At 36.4% G+C, this 19,216-nt stretch overlaps 1 protein-coding gene and 1 non-coding gene across 6 annotated transcripts in view; both read left to right on the forward strand.

The window, feature by feature from the left end:
* The window catches only part of UTRN (utrophin), a 509,169-nt gene that overhangs the window by 395,115 nt on the left and 94,838 nt on the right, over positions 1 to 19,216 (forward strand). For all 5 annotated transcript variants that reach the window (XM_058534226.1, XM_058534222.1, XM_058534221.1 and 2 more), the window contains 4 exons: positions 6,547 to 6,815; positions 12,103 to 12,249; positions 14,680 to 14,758; positions 17,872 to 17,932. In XM_058534226.1, the coding sequence (XP_058390209.1) occupies positions 6,547 to 6,815; positions 12,103 to 12,249; positions 14,680 to 14,758; positions 17,872 to 17,932 (556 nt within the window). The remainder of the gene's footprint in view (positions 1 to 6,546; positions 6,816 to 12,102; positions 12,250 to 14,679; positions 14,759 to 17,871; positions 17,933 to 19,216) is intronic.
* Positions 11,748 to 11,941, forward strand: LOC131399806 (U2 spliceosomal RNA). The gene has a single exon (XR_009217233.1). It is a non-coding gene; the product is annotated as a U2 spliceosomal RNA (small nuclear RNA).

Here is a 19,216-nt window from a genome sequence, read left to right on the forward strand (position 1 = left end):
TGTGGGAAGAAGTGGAAATTTTTTTTTTTTTTTTGAGGAAGATGAGCCCTGAGCTAACATCTGTTGCCAATCGTCCTCTTTTTTTTGCTGAGGAAGACTGGCCCTGGGCTAACATCTGTGCCCATCTTCCTCTACTTTATATGGGATGCCACCACAGCATGGCTTGATAAGAGGTGTGTAGGTCCACGCCCGGGATCCGAACCCAAGAACCCTGGGCCATGGAAGGAGAGTGCGCGAACTTAACCGCTATGCCACTGGGCCGGCCCCAGAAATGGGAAACTTTTAATCTAAGATTCCTGTCCTTTGATTCTTGAAGGACAAAGGGGAGAATTTTTTTCAAGTCAAAGATACTGTATGAAGATCTATTATTCATTTAACAAATACTTATTGAATGCCTACCATGTGTCAGGTAGTAGAGACATACTACAGGTGCCTCTAGATACTGAAGATCCAGCAGTGAACAAAATATATCCTTGCCCTCTTGGATCTTACATCCCAAGCCTCTCTTCTCCCATCTCAGTACCACCCTCCTGCCCCCAGTGACCTGTCTGCTACTGTCCAGCACAAAGAACTGACTTAAAAAAATTGCAAAAATGCCATTAGTGTGAGGAAATTCAGGTTATAGTCAGTTACAGAAAACTGGAAGCTAGATCTCAGATTGCTTAGCTAGGTCTGTTCCAGGGTCTCTCTGCTGTTCCTGCTTTTGTCCTTGGAGGTCAGTCTTCTTAATGGTCTGATCCTGCTTCTTCCTCAGCTCAATGCTGGATTTATTTACTTTGGCCCACTTTACGGGAAGAATAAAATCTAAAAGTATTCAGATTCTAGTTCTACCTCCATTAACTTCTAGGCAGAAGTGCCATTTATCTCTCTCCACAGTGTGGTCTGTATGCCTATTTCCTTTCCATTTTCCCCCCTCTCTTAATTCTTTGCATTTTGGTATTTGTGGAAGATATTCTCTAAATCTCTTTACTTTGGAGTTCTTACTTTCCCTTAAATGTATCTGTTCAGTGTCTTTTTTGTTGTTGTTAAGGATTTGAGAAGTCCCTTGGCGGCATGGATGGATCCATATCATCTTTATCATATTCCTACTGAAAGATTTAGGCTACACATGAGCAGGTTAATCTCCTCTGGGCAGCCTCTTACTGTTGTCATCCTTATAATATATTAGGTGAACATAATTAGAAACATTACAGTAATCAGCCAGTGGCACTGGATGATGTCCTTGTAATCTGGTTCACAATGAATTGTTGTCATCAGTGATCATGCAGAATAGGCAATAGGCAGGGTCCTCTTAAACACTGATCATTTCGGAGAGATTAAGGTGATCTTAATCATGTAATCAGAAAATTGGGGAAGAATTTATTTTCCATTATTTTAATCAGAAGCATCTTTTGGTCGTGAAGGATAAAGAAAGAGAGAAAGAGAGAGAGAGAAATGGAGGGGGGGATGAAGAGAGACATTACGAGAGAGCAAGTTAAGACATTTCTAGAGATACGGGAATGCATTGTTTTTTTCCCTTGAATTCTTGTTGGCTAATCAACTTGGTTTGCTTTTGCGAAACATCTAGACATGTCTGAACCTCCCAGACTTAGTAATAAAATGATAAAAATTAGCCTTTGTTGAGGCCCTTCTGTGTACCAGTGCTTTGTAGATGCTAACTGAGGTTCAAAGAGATAAGCAATACATCCATGATTACATAACTCATTAGTATTGGAACTGGCAGACGATCTACTCTTTGCTTGTTCCAAATTGTCCAAGAATGAAAATGCTACTCTGGAGAATTTTTTTCCTGTATTTGTTTGTCTTAATATTTCCTTTGCATCTCTTGGTGAAATACAGCAATAAGATTATAGATACATGCAAAAAAGTAAAAGTACAAATAAGATATTTGGAATAACCATACGTGAAATGACTTTGTAAGGTTTATCCTTCTCTTTCACAGTAAAGCCACTTTTATAAATGCTTTACGTGGGTTTGGGGAGGAGTAAGAAAAAATAAGTAGAGTGGGCTGGCCTGGTGGCATAGTGGCTGAGTTCATGCGCTCCACTTCGGTGGCCTGGGATTCGCTGGTTCGGATCCTGGGCGCGGACCTATGCACCGCTTATCAAGCCATGCTGTGGCAGGTGTCCCACATATAAAGTAGAGGAAGATGGGCATGGATGTTAGCCCAGGGCCAATCTTCCTCAGCAAAATGAGGAGGATTGGCAACAGACGTTAGCTCAGGGCTAATCTTCCTCACCAAAAAAAAAAAAGAAAAGAAAAAAAGAAGTAGAAAGATTTCCACTTAAAATTATGAAGTTAAATATTTTCAGTAAAGAGTAAAACTAAAAATTCCATTCAGTGCAACGCAATTGAGTAATTGTCTATTGAGGACATACCAATCTGTAGACTGGGTACTGCAAAACCAAGATGGAAAGAAATAGAACATGCCTGACAGAAGGCTTTAGAATCTAAGAATGAAAAGTTTCAATGGAGATTATAAATGTCAGTACCATAACTGAGAAAGAAAATATAATAAATATGGGAAATTTTTCTTAAAAACAACACTGGGCTGATTCTAATAGATTTCTATCATTTCATGATAGGAGAATGATGGGGAGAAACATATACTTTCATTTGTTAAAATTTAAGAATTTTTTTGCATAAGCACACAAATTGAGATTTCTTTTTCCTCTACTGTTAAGATTCTTTGAGATGTATGGTGGCTTTGCCTTTCTTATATAATTGAATTTTAGAGGTAACAGAGGGCCTTGGTGTAAAATGTTTTCCCAGCATAAGAAAATAGGGTTCCTGTTTGATAAACCTGGGAAGAGCAGGCCATGTAGCTCTCCTGGGAGCAAAGAGCAGGATGGGAGCAGGGCTGATTACAAATCCTAGCGTCTGCTCCTGGTCCACATTTGTTTTCCACCTGTGTTCCAGTGAACCACGTTATGGTCTTTCTCCCCATGGATAAAGGAGAGTGTGGTATAAATGCTGTCCAATTAATTTGCATATTTGAAGAATAAACATAATTGGACAAGAGAGAACATTTCAAGATTGGTCATTCCTTTCTCCTCTCTTTTTTCTTCTTTCTAAGAGAGAGTTGTCTGTTCTTCCTTCAATATCTTTGTAACACAATAAAGAAATTGCTATTTAAAATTATATAAATATAAAATAAATATAATAATATTTGCCATAAAATAGATTATATATAATAGAAATATATAAATATAGAATATAAATATACAAATAGAGAAATTAAATGTAATTCCACCCTCAAAGTCTGGCCAGTTAAATGGGGAAGGCCTGAAGGGGGGGGAATGGGAGAATGGAAGATGAAGATACTCCCTCCAAAAAAATCCACACACAGACACACACGCACACACACACACACACACACACACACACACACGCACTATAAGGAGTGGGAAGGTAACAGGAAAAGTGCTTCTGGCTGGTCTGAGAATTGTCAGTAAATTTATTTGCTTTTATCCTGCTCTTTCCTCTGTCTCGAAGATTGGCCTCTATTACTGCCTTTTCAAATGCAAATTGGATTACCCTCTTATCACGGAGCTTCGTTTGCTCCCTGGCCTTGGGTATTTAGTGGCCCTGCTCTGTGTGGGAAGGACGCAGCAGCTCACTGGAGTGGAAATACTCTGGAGCATCAGCAGCAGGGAGCAGAGAGATCCATTTTTAAGCCGATAGGCTGGCGGTGTCCTGTCCTGGCAGAGCATGCCAGTCACCTGGGGAGCTGTTAAAACATATCCGTGCTGCCCTTCACCCTTCACCAACTAAATGAGAATCTTTTCCTATTTGGGGGTAGGGCCCCTGGGGATCAGCATTGAAAAACAAACGAACAAGCAGACAAACTCTCAGAGTGGTTTCGAATATGTCACCAGAATTCAGAACCACTGGTCCAGAAGATTCTCTACTCCTGCATGAGGGTCTTAAAATTTACTGCAAAATATCAATTCAGAAAATTTTAAGTGAACTTTGTCCTCTGAGTTTCAAATAATGAGAAGATTTTCTTAAATGTAATTATTTCCCTTTATGATTTTCATCTTTTCTGCTGTTTTAATTTTTCTATTTTCTTACCCCAAATTGTCATAACTTGATATTTCACGTGTTGCTCCCTATTACCTGTTTCACAAACGTTCTGCAAAGTTTTTGTTTGATTTTGTGCTTCCCTCTGTTCTTGGTTTAAAGTATGTATTAAACTGAGACGTTGCTGCTGTAGGAGGCACTTTTATTCTGACTCTGTGATTAGTTAATATGTTTCCTTTCTGGCTAACAGATGGTGAATTGAACATAGAACTTTTCTCCTGAGTAGCTACTTGAGTGGGGATTGTATAATAAATACTACAAAAAGACTGCTCAATCAAAAGATTTTACGTTAACTGAAGACAAAAAAATCACAGCCAGTGTTGTGTGTTTTGTCACAGGACAAAGAAGCCATGTGTCTCCCTGCCAGGTTATTCAATGATTAACTCAGAAACAGTTTTACTTTATCTGAGGGAAAAATCATCATAATTAAGTTGTCTGTTTTGAAATTGGTACTGTATTTTTTTTTTTTACAAAAGTCGGTAAAACATGAGTGCTTAAAATATATCTTTGAAAAACCTCAAGTGACTTATTAACAGACACAGATATTGCCATCATAAAAATTATCAACTCTCGGGACTGGCCCCGTGGCATAGTGGTTGAGTTCGAGCGCTTTGCTTCGGTGGCCCAGGGTTCATGGGTTCAGATCCCAGTGTGGACATATGCACCGCTTACCAAGCCATGCTGTGCCAGCGTCCCACATATGAAGTAGAGGAAGATGGGCACAGATGTTAGCCCAGGGCCAATCTTCCTCAGCAAAAAGAGGAGGATTGGGAACAGATATTAGCTCAGTGCCCATCTTCCTCACAAAAAACAAAACAAAAAAAATTGTCAGCTATCTTTCTTATCAGGCTGTTAAGAATGAATTTTGTTCTTCACACAGCATTTTATACACACAGCTGCAATATAGCAGCTTAAGTCTTCCTTGAAGCTGGGTCTCTAATTCCCTGTTTTCCTTAATTATCTTTTACTGATGTATTCAGTCTATCTACCTACCAGAACACTTTCTCTTCTTGGAATCAATTCAGTTGCCAAGGGATTATTCAAGAATCTATAGCTTCATAGCGCTTCAGCAGTGCATCTCGGAGTTCTGTGGTTGCTAAACTCTGCATAGTCCGTTTGGTTCCCAGAGATTTATCACAACTGCTTTTAAGTCTAAACATGGATGTCTAGAACTCTCTGGAAATCTAGATAGATAAAAATATGTGTTCTGTCCCCCTTGACTTGACTTTTAAATAATATTTAAATAAAGACAGATAGACAGACGGATTTATGCTGAGTGTGAAAGTTATAGTTTAAGGAGAGCTCACTTTAGTTCAGCTTACTGTGAAGTTCATCTTACCAGGAAGTTCAATGAACTTCGGTTCACTGTAAGAATGATTTGGAATATTTTGAGGTGACGTGGATATTGCTAATGTGATTGATTCTAAAAGATGAGCTGTTATCACAGAGAAGAATTTGTATTTCTATCTTAAATTTATCTCCAATTTTCCTTGATTGTATGTTTCTGACCTGCCTCTCTGTTTCCAGAGGATGAGCAGGACAGCCGTCAAACCAGCTAGATAGGAAAGGAGGCATTCTCAAGTGTGAGAGTGCTGAGGCCCAGGAGTGTTTAGCTGGAGATCTATCTAACTTGCTTTGAGAGTGTCTGCTCTCTGTCCGTCAAAGTCCTCTGCCCTTGTCTTGTCAGCTTCCCATCTCTATGTTTATGACCCTTGGTCTTGAACTTGACTTTCATATCTGTCTGTATCCTTTGCTTGTCTTTGAGACTCTTACTCTCTCTTCCTGCCCCTGTCCTGCGGCAGGGCCGTGCTTTATGCCTGCCCTTGCCTGTCTGAAAGTCTAACTTTATTTCAGACATTCTAGAAGCCCTCTTGCTCTATTAAATATTTAGGATGGTCCTTGAAACCTTGCCATCTTCCTGTTGAAATGTTTGTGCCATGCTACATGTCTTGGCTACAGAAAATGCCCTGTATTAAGGATGAACTGCCAAACAGATTCAACGATGATGAAGTTATTTTTTAGGAACACGATACATTAATCTTATTTTCTCAGAGTTTTTCCTCCTAAGTTAAAGCTATTTCTCTCGTAATTATACTTCCCATTTCTCTTGAGGAGAATGAAATGAAAAACTGTCTTTGGATTTTACATGACTAAGTTTATGTTAAAGAAAAATTGTTTTATTTCTTGAGTTATCTTGTTACATTTCAAGGTTTGCAAATATATTAAAATTCAAAGTCACTGAAACCACTAGGCTGTTTATTACTCTGAGTAACTGTTTTCTTCTTTCAAGAAGTAGCAGGAAATTGAGGAAGTATGGAGAAAGTTTTTCTTCTTCTGGCTGGTGTAAAACTCTGTCTCCGTGTACCCTGGTGGCAACCCTTTGAAAGGTGGTATTCCTGCTTGACTATAAAGAATGTAGAGTTGATCAGGATTCCAAATGTTCTTTTTTTTTTTAAATCACAGAATTGACTCCTGAGGAGAGAGCCCAAAAGATTGCCAAAGCCATGCGCAAACAGTCTTCTGAAGTCAAAGAGAAGTGGGAAAGTCTAAATGCTGTTACTAACAATTGGCAAAAACAAGTGGACAGGGCGTTGGAGAAACTCAGAGACCTGCAGGGAGCTATGGATGACCTGGATGCTGACATGAAGGAGGCGGAGGCCGTGCGGAATGGCTGGAAGCCCGTGGGAGACTTGCTCATCGACTCGCTGCAGGATCACATTGAAAAAACCATGGTCAGCATCACTGCCTCAGATAAAGGATTTTAAAAAGTGTTTTATTGTTAAATACAGAAAGCCACAGATATAAATTGTTATAAAGCCAGCACCATTACAACTCCTACCAAAACCAGGACATAGAACTTTTCCAGTCACAGCAAATGTTTCCCGTATGCCCCTTGCCATCCAAACCCCCTCCCCCCAAATAACAACTAATGTGACTTTTACAAAAATTTACTTTTATTTTTCTTTATACTTTTTTTTGCCCAACCGTGCATCCCTAAACAATATAGATTAGTTTTACCTGTTTTTTAAAAAATATTTTAAAGTCCCTTTTAATCTCCAGATTTCCCCTCTATCCTTTTTTTTGTTTTCTTTGCGATGTATTGGTTGAAGAAACTGAACTGTTTGTTTTATAGTGTTTCTCACAGCCTGGATTTTGCAGAATGGCATCCACTTGGTGTAGTCTGACAGGTTCTTCTCTATCCTGTATTTCCTGTAAATTGGTAGTTGGATTTAGGGGTTTAATCAAAGTGTACTGTTTATTGGGAATTCTTATCTACACATTTTATCTTATTGTCTGAGTATATTAATGAAGGATTAGTTTAGCTATAAATTCTGTTTGTAGTCAAGGATTGCCCAAAGTTAAGGATGTTAGACCTATGGTCTAGACACCATGTGGCTCCCATATTCTAGAACATATCCAGAAAAAAGTTAATGAAATTTAGGCAATAAGAGACACAAATAATAGATTTAGAGTGTAGTAGGGGTTGTAGTAGCATATTAAACCAAATAGTAAGTAGTCATGAATCAAATCAAAGAATAAACCAATGAAAAATCAGAAGGTGTTAGACTGACAATGCCTATCATGAATGAGTGGAATTTTTTTTATTAAGATATAACTGACATACAACATTATATTAGTCTCAGGTGTACATGAATAGAATTTTATTGAAAAGACACGCATCTTTTGTGCACAGACATTGGATAACACTCTCCTTTTGTATGCATATGGCTGAATAGGAAGAGAAGAAAGGTTTAGGAAATTAACTGAATACTTAGGCAAATTACATGAGTAATTACATGTTTGTGTAGACACATGAATCATAATAATAACTAGCATTTATTGAGGCTTACTATGTGCCAAGAACTGTTCTTAACCAGTTTACATGGACATCTGGATGGATATCTCTTTTAACCCTCACACCAACCCAACAAGATAGGTATTATTATTATGCCTGTTTTACAAATGATGAAAATGAAGATATTTCTCAAGCCCACACAGCTAGTAAGTGTTAGTTTCCTTGATTTCTTTCTTGCTCTTCTCTTTCACTGCAGAGACCTCATTCATACTAATGTAATTAAACACAGCTTTGATTAACTATTTGAATTCAAAGCTTTAAAAGTTAAACATTAAGTTTTAAACAAAAAAGTTTTATTACTAAAAGAGCAATAAATTTCATTGTAAATATTTTTTTAAGTTTCCAGCAACCCACTGAATTAAATAGGCTACTTCCTACAACTCTAGTATGCTAAAACCCATTTCCATGAGTGGATCTGAGTTTAAAATAACCAACTGAAAATAAAGTGTTTTAGTACAACTTTATTGGAAGTTGCACACTTCTTGTATTTAAAAGATGATTTTTAAACACTGAAAATCTTTAAGTCAAAGGGTTACAAAAAGTATGTTCTATTGTAGTGCAAAGATGCCGCTTGGTTGGAGCAAGAATTTACCCATCTGAATTTGAAAGTATTATTGTTAATACAGGATGATTAGTGTTGGGGGAAAAATGAAATGTTGTATCGGGGTTTTTAGAGCCCTAAAAGTTTGGGAGTTATTAATCTCATTTGATTAAAGAAATTACCCACCTCTGCATCCAAGCCCTTTTCTTGAAATCTCTGCTTAAGTAGAAAGCTAGGAAAAATACCATTAATATTTAAGAGAAAGAAATAAACTGTAGATTAAAATATTTTCACATCTTATTAGGGAAAAAAATGAAAACTCAAGTCTCACTAAACCAAATAAAATGAATTCAAAGTCTGGGATGTTTTACATGAGCTCTGAAGTGTACCCTAAATCCGATTGAAGCAATAGGCAGATGAAAATAAGTACCGATTATTGCTAAATATTATTAAATATGCCAAAGTAACTGGAAAACAAAATCTTTGAGGGTAACCAAATAATTTTAACTTCCTAAAATTATCGTTCATCATTCTTATTTGCAGAATATGCGTCTTCTGACAGAAGAAGAGTTTGAGATTCACATCTCCCAATAGGCTGCCAGTCAGCACCCTTCATACTAGCAGATGTGTCTGCTTTTATAGCCAGAAAGACGGCATAGACTTTTATTCTCCTATAGGAAAGTGCAGCCAAGACATGATAAATTGGTTCTTTATACTAGAACGCACAGCAGATCTGAAACCATTTTAAAACTTGCTTTATAGCCAGCCTCTTCGTTCAGAAGCTCTTAAAAAACAAAAGATAAACTTTCTTAATAGAATGATTCCTTGCTGCCATAAAACACTTGACCACACAAACAAAAACAAAATCCAAAGACCTTGTTTGTCAAACGTCTTTTAATGTTTTCACCTGCAGCTTGTAAGAGAAAAACATTATTTTTATAGAGAAAAAAATGAAAGCTCCTTTATGTTCTATAAGATTTTTAAAAGTCTGCCTTGCATTATAATCTAATTTTTAAAACTTTTCCCATGTTTTGAAATAAAACTGGTTAGTATTTAAGATTATATAAATCTGAGAACATTTTCCAGCATTTCATTTTTAATCTTTAGTACCTACAAAATACAAAGACGTTGATTAAAAAGCTGATTAAAATTCTCAAGTCCTCCAAAGTACTCAGAGAGAGAATGTTAATATATAGTGTTAAAATCACAGCTGAAGAAGCCTTGAAGGATTTGAGTTGTGTAATTATTCTTAAACTGAATCTGAAGGAACCCAGGCCTCTTCAAAGTCCACACCGAAAAATTCTCTTTCCCCACCCTAACTCCCACTCCTCTCAGCCCCAAGCTTCTTTGTTAATTATTAACACTTTAGACCTATAATACCTCTGTTATCATATAACTGCTTTTCTATTGAACTGTACTTGTGTGTCTCTCTGTGCACACATGTTCTGTCATCCTTGAAAGACCAACATCTGTAGCTGTGGAGAAAAACAATCACAACTCTCAATTCCTCTTCTTTCCAATTTGTAGCAGTTCATGTGTCTTTGTGAGCTTCTCTTCTTCTACTTGATTTTGACATGTTGATATCTCCAGGATTCTGGCGATGTTTCTTACTTTACGCACATTGACTTCCATGTTCACTGTTGCAGATGTCATTTCTTTATACGCTGCTGCCTCCAATGTCCGTATCTTTCTTTCCGACTCTGGGCTCCAGATCTGTTCTTCTGACTCTCCAGCTCCAGCTTCCTTCTGTGGCTTTTGAGCCTGTTCAAGAATTTTGAAACACTAAAGTATATTCTCTAATTTACCTAAAATGAATTTCCTTTATAAAAATAAAGTTATGTTTTTCATATTGTTTTGATTTTTATCAACCGTAATGATTATTTTTAGCCTATACATGTTATATAAGGGGGAGTTATATAGGGTAACTAGATTTGGAACTGAGAAGGAAGGAGGGAAGTTGTTAAGGAGACTTTCTTCTTATAAGCATAAGGAGGAAGCCAAATTATTACTGCAGTGTTCTAATAAAACTTCATGGACTTCAAAGCACTTTGATATATATCATTACGTTAACTGAGTTTGGTGTGGGGAAAGAGGAGACGAAAGGGGACTCATAGACGTGTGCCTAGTCTCTTAAGGAGTAGGGATTGTAGAAATGACAAAACCTGAGGGCTGATGCTATCTGTATGCTCACCTAATACCTATAAATTCAGATTGGTACATGATTCACTCTAATTTTGTGCCATACCAAAGAATTAAGAATATACTGTTCTCTTTTAGCATCTCAATTCTGCTCCCAATTGTATATTGGCTTAAGCTTGCCTCCAATATCCTTTTTGTCGGTAGAAATGAATTCTGCCCCTCTTGTATTGCAAACTTTGTGCTGAATACTGCAGAGTGTCTGTTCTCAAGAAGCTTCCATTCTACTTGAGGGACATCAAGAATATGGATGCTTATAATGCCAAGTACTAAGCACACTAATGAGGAATGATGTTTAAAATATATGGCAACTGGTTTGTATGGCACCAGACAATCAGAATGGCCCCACTATAAAACCTGATTTGTGTGTCCAGATGTGTGCTGGCTGAAGGTCCTGACTGGGGTCGAGAAGGCAGAGGGAATGCTAAGAAGCACAGGGGAGAGGCCTCCAGCCTAGTCTGGTGAGGGAGGGTCCTCAGAGAAGTCTTCTCTGAAATGGGATGGATGGTTGGGGTGCCTGCGTCATCTTTTAAAGGATCAGTGGGATCTAGGCAAAGACTGTTGGAAAAAGGGAACATGAACATAGAGGCAGGTGGAACTATGTGGAGAATGGAGAAAACTTAGTGTTTTCATTATTCTGTTTGCTCTCACAAGACATATTACTATCATTGCCACAAATATTTTTTGTTTGTTTTTTTCTTCCCCTCTTTACATACACAGCTCTCTGTACCGTGCCCACAGTTGGCATTTGTCAGTTCTAAGCTCTTTCCTTATAGACCCTGTTCTCCCTACCTCACCTCTAACCACAAACTGTGATCATAAATGATTCTGAAAGGGACAAACCTTACCTCTCAAGTATGTAATAGGCATAGGTCTGATGGTTAGGGAAGTTGTTTTTTCTGGCCACTTTCTAACTTAATTTTAAATGGAAACACGTTCAAATCAAGTTGTTGCATCAGGTGAAAAAAATATTAAGGTTGCCATATTAAGAAAGAAAAAAGAAGGAAGATATGAACGAAAATTAAAGACAGAATCAAGAGTAGAGATTAGCAAGGTGGATAGTAATGGCAAATCGCTTCTCATCCTTATGCCTAAGATCAAGTGTAGTATCTGTTCTTATCAGTTTAATAATGGCAAATATTTTCCTTACTAAATTGCATATAATCAAAAATCTGGAGGAAGTACATACTCGTTTGAATGAGTTTGCATTGTAATTTTTCTCTTCACGTGCTGATTTAGATTCTCTGCGTTGCAGAGGATGACTGGCTGGTGGTTTGCTGCGCGTGGCCTGAATTGAGTCGGCTCTTGTAGCGTGAGCAGCTGTAGTTGGCCTCTCAGCTGGTCTTGCCGTTTTCTCTGAAAGTTCAAAATATCACCTTTTATTAGATTCTTTACCAGTGACATCATTTTTGCCCTTTTCTTCCAGGCATTTAGAGAAGAAATTGCACCAATCAACTTAAAAGTTAAAACAGTGAATGATTTATCCAGTCAGCTGTCTCCACTTGACCTGCATCCGTCTTTAAAGATGTCTCGCCAGCTAGATGACCTTAATATGCGGTGGAAACTTTTGCAGGTATCAGCTTATCCCTCTTCATAATCCAGGTTTACACCTGGTTGGTCTTTAAACCCTACCTCACTATTCTGCCACCCACCATCACTTTCTCTCTCTTTATTGGCTGTATTTGATCATGGATTTATAGCATATGATGTCGTCAAGTATTAGTCTTTTAGTATCTTGAACCCAGAGGCCTCATTTATTTATGAATATAGATTTTAATGCAATTTTATGATGTACTGTCCATATGATATTTGTAGAAAATTGCAAAAGGTCAAATAAATCACAGTAATTGAAACCTATAGTAGGTCACAGAAACATTTTTTACCATAATGGCTCATAAAGCAATCATTTTTCTTACTTTAATCATGTATTTTTTTTTTTTCCCCTTTTGAAAAGTTAAGAAAGTCTCCATCGTTCTTCTTCCATTGCTTGCTGTTTTGGTATCTTGCTCATTTTTTCCAGCTGGCGCATTTATACTCTTGTGGTGTTTACCTTTGGCTCTGAGATCTTAGTTGATCTAATACAGTTGTTTTAATGACTCTAGATATTACTTGCTCATCCCAGATTTAATAGAGCCAAACCCAGAAGAACCCCCTCGAGTATTACTAGGTGTCAGTATTTGCAAGTCACTACACACGCCAATCAGTAGTTTTTGGCTCAATCTTTGTGGAGCTTTGTTACATTTAGTGGGCAGTTCCTAGGAGTCATCATCATTTTTTCCCCTGAAAACTGTCAGAATAACTTAAGTGGAGATTAAAAACATAATTCTTACTAATTTCTCTCTATATTTCGGGCCTAAAAGGTGATATTTAATGAGATAAATATGCGATTTCAAGGGGGCACACAAAAGCGTTTTATTTTAAGGGTATAATATTTTATAGTATGTAGGTTTCCTGAATTAATTCAACCATTGAAACACTCATTGGTTCATATGTTCTTCAGGAAATTGAAGAGGTAAGATATGAGTGTATAGTATTAGACGGTCTTTTCTGTCTTTGAAAAGAGTGTTAATAATCTGAGATCAGGAAGGCAGGATCTGTTGAACTTATATGTGCTTTTCTAGTGAGTGGAACACAGACGTTTTGGCCTTTACTCTTTTTTCCTTCTGCTCCATTTCTCTAATTCATTATGTTCATGAGGGTATTCCTATGATCCATCTTGATTTCCTTCCCATTCTGCTTCTGTTATCGCCGCCTCCAAAGATTAGAAGTCAGGGAATACATTATACTCGAAAGAGGATATGTATTCTGTCACCCTTATCTCGGAGCCTGGTAACCCCTAGAGCTCAGACATTAGTTGCTGGTTGATTAACAGGGGAAAAATCTATGCTGGCAGACAGCATTGTGAAATTTCAGGAGTAGCATCTTCTTTTCTCCTCCTGAATGTGAAGTGTGGCATTTGAATGTTTTTTGGCCTGAACAAAGTACTTGCTAATGCAACTTAAATAGCTAACCAAGAGACACGAGTGCTGCCCAGTGAGCCAGAGATAGACACATTTCATTTAAAGGCAGCTGAACGTAAGATCAGGAATCTAATCAGAACAGCTAACTAGCACTGCACAAAGACCAGGAAAAAGGGAATGGAAATATCAGTAGGCTGTGTGTGATGGTTATTGATTTGCAATTCGTTTCTCAGTGCACCAACTCTTTGCATTTTCATAATGTAGAGAGCTAACTACACAATGTGTCTAAACCAATATACAGAGTGTACTAATCTGCTGGTACACACTTGAATATCCCCAAGTTGAGATGATCAGACACAAACTTGGAGGAAAATAAGAAGACATTCCATACTCATATGTCTTTTCATTCTCCATCTATCTACCTGTCTATCTATCTATTGATTGATCATCTATAATCTAATTCTATCTCTCTGTCTCCCTATCATCATCTATCTATTCATCTGTCTATTTTTTCCCTTGGAATATTTTAGACTTCTTTCTCCTTTGCTCCCTGTAGCACTTTTTGCCACCTTCCTTACGAAAGAGAGATGAGTAGCCACTGACCCCATGGCCACATCTTGACTTTAGAAGCTTCAGAGGTTTACTACTTTTGAGGTAATGTAGAGTAACAGTAAAGGTATAGATTCTGGTACCGGATGAGCATGATTATTAGCACTGCCACATCCTAACTTTATATCCTTGGACACCTCTTTGTGTGTCAATGTCTTCATCTGTAAAATGGTGATAATAACCCAATATGGTTATTGTGAGGATTAAAGGATTAATTCGTGTAAATTGCATAGAAGAGTACCTGGCACTATTTGCTGTTATTTGCTGCCAGAAGGAATCTATTTTCATACCAGTATTTTGATTCCAGAGATAGAGAAGGAGTCTGTACAAGCAATCATATCTTGGGCAGTAGCATCATTTATTATAATACTTAAATCAAGGATATCATTAAAGTCGTTTTGAAATCGAATTATTTCTTGCCTGTGTATGTGCAGGTTTCTGTGGACGATCGCCTTAAACAGCTTCAGGAAGCCCATAGAGATTTTGGACCATCCTCTCAGCATTTTCTCTCTAGTAAGTACTAATAAACCTGACTGATCTCATTAACTGAATGAATCAGCATATTCTTTCACTCAAGAAACCATATTCTTTTCTATAAATATATTTACTTATATTAGTAAATGTATAAAAGGAGGTACTAAAATTGATGACATTATTATTTATTGGTTATTATTTGTAATGATCTAGTCACAACTGATAAGTCTTTGAAGCACAGCAAAAATAATTTGCCTTTAGCTATGGTTTTTTTTATTGAACTGTCTTTTATGATTATATCTAATATATAACTATAATATAGCTAAGATATACCGTCATTGCTATGTCGTATCCAAATGTTATGAACTTTTTCACAATAAAGAAATCATTTTTATATTTTAAGATTTTTAAATTAATTTTTCTCCTTAAAAAGTGCTTATTAGTTTAAAACGCACCTGCAGCTTTAAAAGTAAAACATCACTGCCCACAAATCTTTAAATGAGAAGATTTTGGTAAGCTCACTACACTCATATTTACTTTTTCTCCTGGCCAAGTATTGTAGATTTCGCCAAACCACATATGTAGATTTTTATGTAATATTCTCTAACTGAATTTTTTAATTTTATGGACTGTTCACGAGATCTTGAATAGTAATTCGAGCTCCTACTTTGTCATTGCCTGCTGAGGAAACTCAAAATGTAGGATTCAGAGTCACCCAGGTTGAGATTAAAATATTAATTCTGCCTTTTACCAGACCTCAATTCCTGAAAGTTAATTTCTTTATTTTAAAATTACTATAATAATACTCATTTCCTATGATTGCCTTGAAAATTAAATGAGGAAATATATCGAGTTACACAAAGCACCTAACACAGTTCTTGCCACACATGCTTTCACTAAACATTAATTCCTATCCTTTTATTTTCACCAGCAAACATATGTAAGAAAGCAGTTTGTTTATTTAATTCAATTTAAATCAAGTTTAAAACTTAAGGCAAAGGCTGTTTCCCAAATATGATAACTTCTTTGTATCTATCGCCATAGATACAGAAAACTGAAGTATTACTGTGTCTTCCAACTAAATTGATTATATTTAGATTTTTCTCTTAATCTTTTGTCATGGTTGATAATCTGCTTTATCTCAATTTAAGGCCTGACTTTTCTTGCACAGTTTCAAGAATCCTAATCGGTCATTTTCTGCCCTTTCTGCTCTGCACCTCTCTATTATTCATTCTCTCTCTCTCTCTCTCCCTCTCTCCCCTGATTCCCATGTTTTCTGGTTCACAAACCTGAGCCCTTAGATAGCCTGTCTTTGAGTAATGTATAGTCCTTTCTGGAATATACTGTCTACCTGGGTGCCAGGATGCACTTCTAAATTTTGGATACTATCAATGTTGATGAAGTAAATAGGTTTGCAGTATACTCATTAGGTATGAATTTATAGAATGTAAAGCTGTGTGCTAAGACCAAATTAAAGAGGCATTCAACCAATAATTTAGCCACAGTTCTGTTGTAAGGATTAGTTCTCTATTAGTATTGATGAAACCCTACACTTTCACTTAGCAACCATTCTTTCATAATAAAAATCAAACTCATGTTCTTTAGGAAATGAAACACTGTAAAATTCACATACACTTTGTGAAACTCAAGCACATTGCCTTTCATTGTCTGGCGTGAACAGTCCAAGGAGGTCGAAGTTATTCAAATCAAAACAATTATTAAAATGAATGGAGAAGTGTAAACAACATCCCAATTAATAAATTTAATAATTGTTATCCCTTGCTGCTTGGAATCTTTGGCTTTATTATATTTCTTGGACTTTAGCCATGGTTATAAAAGGAGCCTGTTTAGTTAGGCACAAAATAAAAACTGACCTATTAGCCTGGTGCCAACATTGAAATGAGGTTGGCTCTAATGAGAAATTTAATATACCTAGTTCCACATTTTCATCCCCTTTTTACACTTTCATGGACATAGTTGGAGGAGGGAATGCTCACATTTTATAAAGAGAGGAAGAAATGAGAATGGGAAAAGTGCTGAATTAGTGGTCAGAAATCCTGAGATCACGTCTGAGCACAGCCATTTTTTTATTGGGCAAGTCGTTTCACGTCTGAGTGTTTGATTCCTCATTTATCAAATGGAGTTTTAATGTGTATCTTGTTGGCTTCCTTATCAATAGATATATTCAAAAATGCTTTGCAGAGTTTAGAATGCTGTATGTTTGTAAGATATGATTATGATGTGAAAATCAGAAAAAAATCATTGGTGGCAACTGGTTACATGGGAGTCTACTGATAGTTGCCAAGTTTCATTTGAATTTGCTTGTTTATTAGTTCCTTTAGTAAAATTCTTGAATAGCTCTAGATTCACATGTGTAATTCTTCTTAAATAAGTCCTAAAATAATTGGTTTAATGTAGGAGTAATATATTCTTTATAAATATGGAGTAACTGGAATTGTAAAAAATAAGTACCTCAATAAAACAAAACATAAAATCTCAATCATAGTGATATCTAGTGTAAAAGTAGGAAACTATTTTCTGTTCATTTCAGATGAAAATAAGTATTTGGGAGTCTTCTATCCAGATAATTGCCTTGGTTCCTTACCACCCTTTGCTTATGTTTATTTTAATTTTCCCTTTTTTAAACACAGGTAATTGAGTTTGTTTAAATGCCATCTGCTCTAAATAGTTATTCCTGTGCATATGAAGCAAAATAAAGAATATTATTAGTGATATGCAAAATTCAGTCTTGAGAAATCTAGTTTATAATCTGGATATACCAGGCAAAATTAATTTTGGTTTTAGCTAAATCAAAGAATATATACAGAGTCCAGTTTCCAGATAGCACCAAGTCTTAAATTGTGGTGGTTATAAACAATACAACTTGATTTTTTAAAAATATTGTTATCAACAGGTTCAATTAGTTAAAGTTGGCATTGGCAATTTAACCTATGTTGTTTCTTTCCTGGCTTCAGATGAATCTTTAAAGCCACTCTTTGTTTGTCCTGGCAGATTTCATAATTATAGGAATTCAGCTCGAAAACCAGAGTGGTTCTCATTGAATTTGCTGTAAAATGTGTCAGTTGTTTTGCATTAAGGCATACGGCTTTTGGGTTAGCGGTGTTTCCAATAACTCCTCTTTGTTTACTCAGCTTCAGTCCAGCTGCCGTGGCAAAGATCCATTTCACATAATAAAGTGCCCTATTACATCAAGTAAGTTGATTTTAATTTTCCTTTATGATACCGAGAAAAAAAAGTTAGGTTGATAATTTCAGAGGCTTTTTCCCCTGTAACTTTTAAAAATGGAATTCAGTCCTATTAGATAATAGGAAATTATATATCTATATATTTATATATATAAGAATATATATATTTAATATTTGAAAGAAATTAGTTTAAAAATCAGAGTGATATTTGTAGTTTATTGGGTTAGGGCTACAGGTGTGTTTAGCAGATTTTTTTTAAAGCAGGTTTTAAAATATTTGGGGAAAATGGCAAAATTTCTAAGTACTCTTGGCATAATGATGTTTCTAGAGCTGTACCGATTCTAAGCCATTTTTATTTCTCCCAGGAAATCCATTTAAAAAGTTCTTTTCATTTTAATCCACCAAAAAGAAATGGTTCTGTCATGAAAAAGTTCAGTATTTTCAAGTTTTTCTTTGACTTATAGAAATTATCTGCAATATTAGTTTAGGCTTACCATCTTTTGTTTTTGCTGTCAACTTGGCAGTTTCTCCTTTTTTACATACTAGGTTTCTCCTTACTATGTTAACATTTTATAAATTTTGTATAATTTACGCAAGGTCTGCGTAGGATTTGATCCTCGGCTTAGTCTACGCATTGTCATAGGACAGAATGATGAAATTCAACTTTTACAATCCCTTGAGGTGTAAGTGAGCAAAACTGTTGATTTACAACGTGACAAAGTGATGAGAGTCGTAGTTGACTCTTTTATGTATGAGGTGAACAGTGTCATAATTGTGAGAAAAATGCCCACGATTATCAGAATTCAGCTCTGTCTCAGATTAGCCATGTGACCTCAGGCAGGGCGGGTGAAGATCTCTGGGCCAGATTTTCTTTATATCCTTCTTAAAACAGCATGTGGTATCTCCAAAATCCATGCCAACACTAACAATCTACTCTTCCAGTGTCCCTCTTCCTGAAAACTTTGTGTGCAAAGTCAATTTGTGAAATAGGATTTCCTTATGAAGGTTTTCTTGTGGTCTGAGATGTATCCTCAGGGTAAAAGAAATAAATAATTTTGCCAGAATACATAACAAAGATAATAAGCAATATACGTTACGTTGTCCTCAGGGAACTTAATACTTTTATCAGTGTGTAATCTACCATGTACTGAGTTGTGATAAACTTAAAAATAAGTAGCAAAGCAGCTGATTGGTGTCAAATTGGTGCATGCATGAATGTAAAAAAGTCAGAGGCTGGCAAATTGATATGTCTTTATTGAGAAAAGATGTGATCATCTGATCCAAGTTTAAA

This window comes from Diceros bicornis, chromosome 39 (assembly GCF_020826845.1).
Source record: "Diceros bicornis minor isolate mBicDic1 chromosome 39, mDicBic1.mat.cur, whole genome shotgun sequence".
Classification (NCBI taxonomy): Eukaryota; Metazoa; Chordata; class Mammalia; order Perissodactyla; family Rhinocerotidae; genus Diceros; species Diceros bicornis.